This window comes from Echiichthys vipera, assembly GCF_963691815.1.
Source record: "Echiichthys vipera genome assembly, chromosome: 16".
Taxonomy (NCBI): Eukaryota; Metazoa; Chordata; class Actinopteri; order Perciformes; family Trachinidae; genus Echiichthys; species Echiichthys vipera.
This window is the reverse complement of record NC_139841.1, coordinates 8,979,068-8,991,687: the sequence shown is the minus strand read 5'-3', so window position 1 is coordinate 8,991,687 and position 12,620 is coordinate 8,979,068. Positions and strand designations below refer to the sequence as shown.

The 12,620-nt window shown below is 41.4% G+C and overlaps 1 protein-coding gene across 1 annotated transcript in view; it reads right to left on the bottom strand.

Moving 5' to 3' along the window:
- The window catches only part of whrna (whirlin a), a gene marked incomplete at both ends in the record, with an annotated part of 168,940 nt that overhangs the window by 18,647 nt on the left and 137,673 nt on the right, over positions 1 to 12,620 (bottom strand). Inside the window, 5 exons of the mRNA XM_083930447.1 lie at positions 1,220 to 1,808; positions 3,461 to 3,535; positions 7,424 to 7,456; positions 8,005 to 8,226; positions 9,825 to 10,037. Coding sequence (XP_083786573.1) covers positions 1,220 to 1,808; positions 3,461 to 3,535; positions 7,424 to 7,456; positions 8,005 to 8,226; positions 9,825 to 10,037 — 1,132 coding nt within the window. The remainder of the gene's footprint in view (positions 1 to 1,219; positions 1,809 to 3,460; positions 3,536 to 7,423; positions 7,457 to 8,004; positions 8,227 to 9,824; positions 10,038 to 12,620) is intronic.

Below are 12,620 nucleotides of genomic sequence, written 5' to 3'. Positions count from 1 at the left end.
AGGGAGAAACATCTGGTCGGCCTAATTCATTCCCATACATGTCTCTCAGAGTACAGTTCGGTATACAGTTAATGGATCAGTGTCTCTCTCCTCTCACACAGCAGCACTGCACTGTATGTGGCTTCGCCGTCCAGATGACAACGCAAGGGGGGTGTTTTCAAATTTTCCCACTCTGGGACCCGGTTTTAAAAGATACCGTTTTCAGGCTCCATTAAGGCTGGCTCTGTGGATGGTCGGCCGAAATGATACAAAGTGCCTCTCCGTGTGGATGGGACCTGAGTCAGAGACTCCTTCGTTCTGATTGGTTGTCTGTGGGTTGCAGTGGATCGAGCAGATGCCATTAGGGGCACATAAAGAGAAGAAGAGTGCTGTGACGACTATAGTGACAACTTCAGCAAATATTAAAAAAAGAAGATTTTTTTTTTTAACAGAGAGCTACCAACTTCAGCTTTAATCCCTAAGCAGACATGTAGCAGTTTAACTCCTTTGGCTTCATAAGCTACTGAGCAACTTTCATAGGAATGAACTGGGACCTGCATCGAACGTATCCAGTTCTCTATACATCCATGGTTGAGACGCGAGAATGAAGTTGGAGTTGAGAAATGACGTCTCCAAAAACACATATCTACAATGCAGATAAATCAAAAAGCTAATAAAAAGCTAAATTCTCGACGATAACCGATGGGTTCTGAGATTGCATTTCTGCCAATGTGTTCTTCCTCTTTTGCTCTCCACACAGACTGTTAACCTTCATGCCACCCAAGCCTGCTCAAACATGATTGGTATATTCATATGCAAATATCTGTTTATAGATATTAGTAACATCGTAATTCACATGCACAAATTCCAAATTCACGAGACCAAATTATGTAATGAGGGTAAACGTTTCTCATTTGTATGCATGTTAGTAGTGCTATCAATCAGCAGAAAAGTTATAGACAATTATGATTGTTTATTACAAATTATAAAGGAAAAACAAACTAAATGCAGCTGCTAGTCTCTGCCTCACATCCTTCTGAATTAAAAAAAATATATATATTTTATTTATTATTTTTTTTACTGTCAGAATGGTCAGACAAAAGAAGCAATTTGAAGACATTAATCTGAGCCTTTTCACTCATTTTCTGATATTTTATATATCAAATGACTAATATTTTACAGATTAATCAATAATTTAAAAGATTTATTAGCTGCAGCAATACATGTGCATGTTTCTCACCTCGAGCTTGGGGCAGCGGCCGCACCTCGTTGACATCGGGCTCTGCGTTGGGCCTGTGAACCTCGACTGTAACAAACTGTTGTTTAGAGCCAGGAGAGGAGGGGGAGGCTTTGGACAAGGACAATGGTTTAAGGGGAAGAGAAGGGGGCGGAGGAGGAGCAGGGAGTGGAGGTGGAGGCGGAGGTGGAGGTGAAGGAGACGGGGCAGCAAGTTTGATGCCTCGGCTGGGGGACAGGACCCTGGGGAAAGGGCCGATGTGGTGCTGTGTGACCATAGACAACTGAGCAGCTGTTATTAGTTCTTTCTTGGAAGGTACCGTGGGATCTCTCTTTCTGATGACCGCGTAGTCCCGAGACGGGTCCCTGGGATGTTCTCGTTTGCGGTGCAGTGAGGGAGACGCAGGGGCATGTCCTGGCTCTCTGCTGTGGTTGTGAGAGGCCGGGGCTGTGAAGTACAAGCCCGAGTGGGAGGATTCGGACGAGGGGCATTTGTTGAGCTGATCTCGTCTAGTTGGGCGCCTCTGCACCCCTGGTGGGGGCGGAGGCTTGAAGGAGGGGGGGGATTCAGCTGTGGTGGACTGTACGTCGTCCTGAAGTGAGAGGATATATTCATCAATGATTAGGGGTGTAACAATGTACTATGGCACAATTACCGCAATAAAAATGTTATTAATATACAGACCATACAGTATGCATTATCAAGCTGAAATATTTAATGAAATAAATCTCATTCTGACTATAAAATTTACTATCTTTTGTGTGCATAAATTTTATGCCAGATGGCGCAATATTATTTGATCCATAAACATTGTCAACTCTCTGAGGTTTCAACTACGTTTCAAGACCAAATATTCACATGATTAAATAAATGTAACAGTTTAATAAGGATTTGTATCAAAATTAGGAGTTTTACAAATTATTATGTTTACATATGAACATCACAATATTCCCAATTGGATCCAACATCATATTCTGTTTAGATATTCCCAATAAGGCCTTTTTTCCCGGATATTTCATTTCCAGGTTAAGACTTTGGAATATGCTGATATTATTCAGGTATTAGGAGAATGCTTGTACTTATAAAGCACATTCAGAATATGTGCCTCAATTGTGTTTTTTACCACAATTTTGCTTCACATGGCATATTGCCTGATTACAGTCAACTTTGTTGTACACAAACATGTACAAAAATCTGAGTTGTATATACCTGTTTTGCTATACCTATGTGACTTCTGAGGCCACCCCAATACAATGGAGGTAAATTGAGTTTAAACTGTGGTAGTCACATCATCGAAAAATTGGAAGAATAACATGGACACTTTTCCAATGCTGTGAGCACCACAAACTGAAAGAAGCCATTTGAAGTAAATGTGAAAATATGTTTTGGGTCATTTGGGAGTTTAAGAAATGGTATGTTTTGGTTTACATCCAAAGAAGTCACAGCTTTACACTTTGGATCCACTTACACACCAGTATATTAGACACCCGTTCAACAATGTCACAAGTTTTAGTGACAAAAACAGCCGTTTTAAAGATGTTATATGCATCCAAACCAGGTCGAACATGTTGCTGCTTGTTGTTCGATTCCACCGGGATCCTGTGGTTCAATGTAAGAGTGCTCAAACACAAACTGAACAGTGGGATGAACACTGAGAGATGAGTGGCTCACCAGGGAATGGAAAGAGACATAAAATGAGCATAAAATAAAGTTTCCAAAAGAAAAGTAAAGTATGATTTGAGTGGCAGGTAGCATTAGATGACTGCAGACTAAAAGCTTCTTCCTTGACCTTCCTCCTGTTTCCTGATGTTCAGGATAAACAGATGAGAACTCTTGAGATCTCTTGTTGCTTTGGAAATGGCAAACTTTTCTTTCACCCTTTTTCTTCTCGAGAGATGCAGAGGTAGGAGAAGAATTGGACAAGCCATCGGTGATGAGTTTCTACTCTCCTCTTTCCACACAACAAAGAGAACATGACGAAAGGCTACAAGCTTCTTACTCTCACAAAAGCTCTACTTTCATTTTCTTGTTCTTTTAGTGCAAACACTTCTTCCACTCCACTCCAGTCTACAATACAAAGCCTCCAGGTCAGCAACATCTCATGTACTTCTGTCCATCCCTACCTTTTCTGCCTCTTTTTAAATTTATTATACCATTTTCTTTCCACCCCTCCTCACATCTCTCCTGTGTCACATCCATCTTTATCAGGCATAGGCAGGGGCAGTGCCAGCCTGCTGGGCTCACCAGAGAGATGTCAGTCAGCAGCGTGTTCAGACTCTCTGGAGGATCCTCCTCATTACTCTCCACCACGCTGTCGTTCTGAGAGATGCAGTAAAGAGATGGAGAAAGAGGGACGAGGTGTGGAGGTGAAAGAGAAAGAGGGGAGGGTGATGAAAAGGAGCAAAGAAAGATACAACAGAGGGGGGGGGGTGATTAAAGTGAGAGAGAGAAGCTTGTGAGCAGATATTAAACACAGATGTGTTGTCCATTACAAATGCCAAATTAGATTTGGTGGATGTTCCACATATTAGAGAAAAAAGGAAAGACGTCAATATTGGTTCCCATTTGCTTGTCAATCATGAAGTTTAGAATGACAGCAAGTAAATAAGACATGCGCCCAGACAAAGCTATCATGTGTCTTCTAAACATACATGCCACAAAATCGATCCAGCTGAGATCAAAGCAGGATTTGGCAGCTCAATCCCAGCGGCTTGGTAGAGAGTGCAGGTAATTTGCGGCAAATCTTTGAATGATTTCAGAGCAGAGGAGCTGAGTTCAGAGAAATGTTGCCCTTCATTTAACTCTGCCACTAAACCAAAACAAAAGTCCCATCAATTCAGCTTAATTACCCCTCGTTGCTACACAGGGAGCACTTAGGGACAATTTATTTATCACAAGAGTCAATCGACTTTCTACATGCGGAGATGCTGCTCTGCACTGTAAGCAGCCGAGAGCATGCTGTGTTTGTGTGTAGATCATGTTCCTCCGGTTACCATCCACAGTGTGTATGTGTGTGTGTATGTGTGTGTGTATGTGTGTGTGTGTGTGTGTGTGTGTGTGTGTGTGTGTGTGTGTGTGTGTGTGTGTGTTCGTGCGTGTGTATGTCTCTGTGTGTGTGTGTGTGTGTGTGTGTCTGTGTGTGTCTGTGTGTGTGTCTCACAGTCTACCTGGGAATCACTTCAGACAATTCTGCAGAACATGGTTTACATCAATGCCAATGTTCGGAGCAAATGCAGTGTGATGTTTATGTGTTGTGGTACAAAATAACAGTATGGAGTAACATGTTTGACCGCTGAGATCAGAATTACATCAGCGGGGGACAAAAGATCTGCTCAGCACAGTTTGTTATTTTGGAAAACAACTTAATCTGCATCTGTGACAACTCAGAATGAAGATAAGGATGTCAAAATGTTTGCCACTTCTTTTACATAATTTGACCCATGACACTTTGGATACATGATCCTGTAGGTCTGTCACTGTTTGCCCTGATATCTTTGTTGACAGACATGTCAGACAATACACAGAACTATTTATAGCTTGCGGTCAAGCTATACTTATGTCTTGTCTGACATGTTTCTCATCAGAAATTTAAAGCACCATAATAACTAAACCTTGACCATCTTTGAAGACAATTGATGTGCAATCTGGGCTGACAACTAGGCTGAGCTTGTGGCTCTGATTTATTTTATATGATTGCAGTAATTTGGTCTGGGCAAGGTGTGTTCAGACCCCTTCCAGACATATACTGCAACCTTGCAATTATCTAGGAGGAAAGGAGCTGTATGTGAGAATGCAAATTTCCAAATCAGTTGGCCTGGGCATTAAATGGACTTTGCCCTCCCAGCTCCCTAGTACAAAGCATGTTTAATAAAGATGGATGTAGCTTTGGGCCTGCAAGAGTAAAGCCAATGCGTAAGTGCCTTAAACCTGCTTTATTTCTAATATACAGCAGGGGGTGACACCACTTGTTGCAAAAGTCAATGAAACTCACATTTATTACCTCAGTAAAACTCTCCTAATGAGTCTATGGTCTCACTCACTAGTTTCAAGTCTTCTTCTGTACTTCTATGCTGGATCTTTGGATCTTTCTTTAGGCTTTTTGAAAGTAATGTCAAATGCCCTAACCATATCTCGATCTCTGTACAGATATTGGAAGGGATAATCTGATAAAACATCGTTATTGAATGTAGTATGAGGCAACATTGTGTTTGTCCGGGAAGCTGCAATTGCCTTTGTGTGTCCATCTCCAAATGTATGTGTGTTTGTTTGTGTGGGTGTGTGTGCACTTGCATTGGTATGCAGTTAACTGTATACCTGACTTTGAATGTGGTTCAGAAATCTAGTGTTGTTATCCTCACAAACCCACCCAGCTCTCTAATCTGCTTTACACAGCAGTGGTAGCAATCACCCATGGGTCCCAAACAGCACAAATACACACATACACAAATACACACAGAGACATGGGTAGAATAAGGACCTTCTCTTGCTCTCTCAGAGACAATCAACAGCTTATCTCCACTGTCAGCATAGACACTGTGTGTACGTGTGTTCATATGTGTGCAATCTTTCGTCTTCATCCAAAACCAAACACTTGGATGCTAACACACTTGCTAACCACATACCAACACATTTGGTATTGAATTCAGGCTCATTGAGTAAGTTAGACAGGTCGGTTAAAAGTCCCACTCCATTTAAGGTATGTAAAAACTACTCTGCTATAATTGAAATTTTTGTTTAATGTATTTTTTTTCAACGTTAGTAGAGAGGAGGTGAAAGCACATCTACTCTTTCTCCTTTATTAAGATTTTCTGCATCCGGCCTCGTCCCGCAAACCGCTGCTTGTGCTTACACTTGCTCTGGCACTACCACTCTCACTGGGTTGAGACTCTTCAGTAACAACATTCTAGTTTCTACCTGAGGTTAACGAGCAGGCCAGAGGTGAAGGAGGAGCTTGCAAACGACTCATCAAGATAACTAAACACATCAGAGAGAATCAGCCAAAGGCCTACATGTTGGAGCCAGCTTCAGACAGGAGGTGATGGAGCAGCAGAGCCTATTGGACAGATCACAGACTCATGGTATGGCGGTTGCAACGGACACAAAGCTTTGGCTGCCCACCCATGGAGCTAACATTAGAGATGAGTTGAGGAACATGTGCATTAAATGGTCGACTAACAGACGTATCAGAATGTTAAGTGTTAACATCTTTTAGTGTTTTTGGTTTTTGTTAGCTTGTAAGCTTGTTGTGACTGTCAGTGGCTGACATACATTTAAATTTCCAATTCCAGAGAAGTTCACAGACATTTCCCCTTCAGGAGAGGAATGTGAAAACACCTCTCTAGTGACGAACTTTGCTCGATACAAGTCATTATAGTCATTGTCAGACATTTTAAAGGACAGAAACAGAAGAAAAACACTGTTTTTGAGAGGAGGGGGACTTTAAATGAATGCAATGTGTCTATCAAACTGTTCCATACACATGAAAATGAGAAACATAAGAAATCTGAAAAAATCTACAATAATAATAAATCAATACCATATAATTAAGGACTATAGTATCACGTTATAGGCACAACTCAATGTAATTGTTTTCCAAATAAAATAGGCCCTCCAGGGTTATCTGCCTCCACACACCGAAGTGGCTGCTATGAAAAGTACCCTACACTAGTAGCTAGCATTGACCGAAGTTACACAATAATACAAACAAACTAAGAGAGCATGGCTAACAGCGGAAAGGGCTGTCTGACGGAACGGGAACTTTTTTCAGATGCAGAGTGATACTGAATTTCGCAAAGGAATTAGACGTCATAGTCCTTGTATCGCTATGAACCAATCACATGGATTCTACCCATTTTCAAAACCTTCTCGATATACTCAAAGATGATATTTTCTCTCTGCAACAGTGATCTCATCCACACAAAAACAACCAGAGACTTCCTGTACAATCACAACAGTCATTAGGACTGTGGAGAGACACATCATTTTCTTTAAAAGCCTTACAGTTATTGTCCAGAGAAAGGAAAAACAAGACAGAAGAAAAACACTGCAAACAAATTCACTGCAAAGCCACAAACCAAGGTCAGTGTCAGAGTGTATAAACAGTATGTGCGTGTGGACACACAGGGAACTTTACATTTCCTTGTTTCGTGTCCTGTATTTGTGGGTTTGTGTTGAAAAGCATTCATCACTTTGAGCAGCGACTCCTACCTCCATCATATCTATCAGCCAGAGCAGTCTTTCCTACAGAAGGGGAGAGGGGAAGGTTTTTGGGGTGAGGAGGTTATTGAGGCAGCAGAAAATCACAGCCTATCAAATATCAGCTGAAAGACTTTTCAATCTCAGCAGGAAGGCAATGAAATGTGCCGTTGTTCAGCTGACAAAATCCACGCCAGAGCAGGATCTTTTCTCTGTCTGTTATAGTCCATTGAAATATATCACACTTTCCTCTCTGCCTCTGTCTCTCTTTCTCTGACACACACTAATCCAAACACAGCAAATCAAACCAGAGAGATAAAACAACAACACTCAGGTCCATCCATCAAAATATTTTGTGCCAGACTGAACTATTGCTGCACTTTCAAACACATAAGAAAAACAGCCGCATGGGGAATATTAATCCTAAACAGGGGGGAGGAAAGAGAGCTACCATTTTCTCCCCAAAACACATTTTATTTTTCCACAAACCCAATAATCCTCAAATAAAAAAAATAAAAAAAACCTGCAGGTCTCAACCTTCACAGGTGCACACATTATATCAGGTTGTTATCCAAGTGATGAACCCAGCCTACCCGTGCAGAGCTGAGGGTGGTGTTGGTCATGAAGCTGGCTGAAGACGAGGTCAGAGTGTCTGGATATGACACCATGGACAAGGAGTCTCGTTGGAGTGCCGTGGCTCCAGCCGTTCCCTGACGTGCTTTAAGAGCCTGAATTTCACGTCTCAGCACCAGCCCGTCAAAGTGCTCTAGGTCCTGTGGGGTGACCAGGCCTCGCACCTCTGACAGCAGAGAGAACTGAGGAGAGGTACACAGTAGGAGAGGTACACAGGAGGAGAGGGGAGGCAGAGGTATGATGTAACAGACTTTGGGTTGGTTGGAACTAAGATTAACTTTAAACCAGGACTGATTCAATTCTTAATGGAACAGGTTTGAAAGCCTTTCTTTTAATGTCAGTTTAATCCTCTCCAAACCCAGACCAAAATGGTGATCTGATCCAGTTTGAACTTTAGCTGCTAAGATAGTTAAACTCTATGAGTATTTGCATTTGTGAGCTGAGTGGAGTAAAATTAGAGCATTGCCTTGAAGAAAATAAGGGAATACAAACAGCCCAATAATATATATGTATATATACATATAAATATAAATATATATATATATATATATATATATATATATATATATATATATATATATATATATATATATATATATATATATATATATATATATATATATATATATATATACAGTATATCCTGTGGGCTGATCTGGGTTTGGAGAGGATATATATATATATATATATATATATATATATATATTTATCAGTGGGTTTTATTTTCCTTCTTATGTTATGCATCCAATATACTGTATTTCCTGAAATAAAGACCAGGGGTTTGATTGATACAACCAAATAAAGGCTGGGAGAAAAACAAGGATGAATGAACACCCAGTAGCTGTGATATGTGCATGCCAAGCATAATTTATCCATAGCGTTATTTTAATAAATTCAACAATAGAATCATGTATTTTGAGCTTGTATTGGCAGAGTAATGCAATTAATTTAACAGGGCAATCAGAAGCAGATATAAAAGATTTTGTACTAAAATATGACCAGTTATAATATATATATATATATATATATATACATAGGAATCACCTGTGTCTAATACTGTGTCTAATACCTGTGTCTAATACCGCCTGCTTCAAATAAAGGCTTGTTACCTTCAGTAGTTGATAAATAAAGACCCCTGTCACTATTTGAGGAAATACGGTAATCTATTTTCATCTTATTTGTTCCTCGTTTTACTATTATTATCAAGGGTGATCTTATTTTACATGAATCAGGACATTTTACCCCTGATTTTATGTTCATTTTATGTCTGTGTCATATAATTACCTTGTAAAGCGCTTTGTACTGTATGAAATATGCTTAACAAATAAATTGCACCATTATTATAAATATAAGTAGTATAATGGATGAATTCCCAGTAATAAAAAAACAAAAAACAAAAAACAACCCATTCAGTACAGAAGTTGTACAGGAGCTCTACAGTACAGGCAGCTGGAGAAGCTCTCCGTGGGTGTACTCAGCACAGCAGTGTGGCCTACTTGAGAAATCTAAAATAAAAGGCCTTTGATTTATTTTATATTAGTTTTTTACCATGTACTTTGGACTGTGAGAAAATCAAGAGACTTTTAAAATCTGGATATGAAGGAAAAGCAACACAGAAAGCAAAAAAAAACTGGGCATAAATCTCTGAAGGGCTCTGGAGATTTCATTTCAAACCTTACAGCAATCACACACAGACTGTACAAGAAGACAAAGTCATGCATAGAGAAAACTGATAGTCTTTTGATCTTCCTTTTCCCAAACAAGCATCCTCATCCTTTACCTTAGCGTGTGTGTTGAGCAGCTCGAACAGTGCTATGACTAGCTGCTCCACACCGATGTGTCCGTCCCGGTACTCCTCCACATAGTAGCCCATGGTCTGCCGCTCCGACTCTGTCAGCAAGTGACGCGCCTGCTCCTCCAGCATGGCCCGCGACTGGTTCACCAGGCTGGACAAGGTCACCTGCGAGCCCGCCACGCCTTTATAAAACCCAGGCTGGTGTAGATCGAGGAAAGGGGGAGGAAAAGACAAGTCATTTTTCATTGTTTTCATAATAACTGACTTTTTCATTATGTGGGTGATGGTGTGAGGGATAACGGATGATGAGGAAGAAAGTCAAAGAGGTGAGGAACAGAACACAGGAAGAGGAGTGGCAGCAATTGTAATGTAAGATTTTACATAGACAGGGAGAGGTGGTGACGGGGACTGTTAAGAGAAGGATGAGGAAGGGATGGAGAGGAGGAGGATGAGGATGGAAATGAAGAGTGAAAAATGAGAAACGAATGAGGAGAGCAACATGAAGAAATAGGAAGGGAGAAGGTGGAAGGACGAAGAGGGTTTTTATTAGCCTCATAGACAGGTTTAGGAAAACATTATGGTTTTGATCAAAATACATTTGTGGCGTTAGTTAAGAATGTTACATAAGGAATATTACGTAAAAACTGCGTAATACAGTTTTCAAGTCAGCATTGACTTTTGGTTTCACTCGTGACACGACTTGTCAACTTGTCAAAAGTCTTTGCTCTTTACTCCCTACCATTGTTGTGTTCGTGATTTGGCCGGCCCAGAGACCGTTACTTGTAGACTGGTGCTTTGCATGATCTTAAAGCACCACAGTCGAACAGTTGCTTGTTTACCGACAGATGATACAGCCAACTAGGAGGAGTACGGCCAAACCTCCTCATATCTATGGTAGTGATAACAACTAATAATGCACCAGTCAATCGGCTGGAAGGATGGGAGAGAGGGAGTGAAAGATGTGGGGGAAAGCAGAGATGGATGAGGATGGTGGAAAATAGTTTGATGGATAGATGGAGACTTGAAAGAGGAGGGTGTTGAGGAAGAGCACAGGCAGATGTTTAGCATAGCAGGAGGTAAGAACTGTAAGGCTGAAGTTATGATGGAGGAGGAGGAAACCACAAGAAGAGTGGGAGGAAGACGTGATGGATAGGGAAGAAAGAGGAGCGATAGAGACGACCCAGAGGTGATGGAGGAGCAGAGGAGGGTCAGAGAGGAGACAGAGGCAGGAAACAGATCAGGGCTGACGGGAAAAGAACAAGGGCATTAATTACACCCACACACACTGAAGTAACCATCAGTCATTCCATCCCAAATGTATCAATTATCATTCTTCCTTCTTCTTTCTGTCCCGCCATCATATATTATCATTACCGGTAATGCTCGGTGGTGTTAGCACCACAGCAGGGTAGAAACTGCGCTGTTCACACATGTGGGTGGCAGGTTTTTCTGTTTTTTTTCTTGTAACACAGCTTTCACACTCATCCCCTGTGTGCCAACTGGCTTCTCTGCCAGTCAGAAAGACGACTATCTGGCCCTACAGAAACTGATGAGCTGCCAATATCACATCTCTGCTCCATATCTGCTCCTTTTTGCTCTCTGCCTGTTCTTTTTTTCTTCTATGTTATCTGCTCGCTAGCATGCAGCTTTTCTTTAATTAACTCCTTAATCAAAGACAACACTTCAAAGTCACAGCTTCGGGGTCTGTGTCTGCCTGTGTTAAAGAAGGAAACAGGAGGAAGTAACAGGACCGGCGTTGTCTTCCCCTCATGCTCCTCAACTCTCTGCCTTCACCTCGTCCTCAAGTCTTGCCCGCACTTGTCCCTCTATATCAGCAGCTGTAGTTGTCCCAGTCCAAGCAGAGCCGACAACTGTTCAATGCCCAAGGTGAACTCTGGTGCTACCCTGAATCTTAATCACCTCAATGCTTACCGCAAAAAATTCTCTAAAGTGTCCCGGCTACTTAACTCAAGGGCGCTGTGGAGCGAACCAATGGGATCACAAGAGCCATGTGAGCAGTCAGCCTGTCTCTCGCTGTCGTACCAGAGGGCAGAACGGCACTTGAGGGAGCTAATGAAATCGGTTGTCACTCAACTCAAGTGGAACACCTGCAGTCTAATGAGGTCTGCTCGAGAAGGCGATGAACGGGGACGGAGAGAGGGCGCTTTTACTGTAAAACCACTATTTGATAGATAATTGACATCTGGTGAGGCTGGATCGGACCAGATCTATCTCTGAGGTCATTCTCTGGCTGGGTTTCTTAAAAAGCAGATAAGCTCATTGGCCCTTTTATCACAGTGACCAACAACACCAGCGACAACTACCGACATCCAGTTAATAAGGGTCAAATCAGATAAAGGCTGATCGGGAAATGTATCATGACTTCTCTGACGGCATCTCTGCTATAGCTTGTTTTCATTAAACGATAAAAAGAGTAGAACAAAGTTGAGATGAAATTCTAAAAAAAGGCACTTTCCAATAGATATGAGACTATTCTCCTCTGTGTTTTGTAGAATCACACTTCCATTAATCTCAACATTAAATTGAGGTGAACAAAACACTCTCTTCCTGCACTCTTTTGCATTAAAGGTCACACTGTACTGCACATTATACTTCCACTGCACCTTACTCATCTACATATAAACATGGCTGGGAATATATCATTTGATGACTTTTATGCAAAAATGTCTTGAAAAACAACATCGAATGGCTGGCTGCGCTGCTGGGTTAGATAGGTCCGCATGGTCGTCAGAAACCTCTTTTGTGTGAACAACTGAAGCA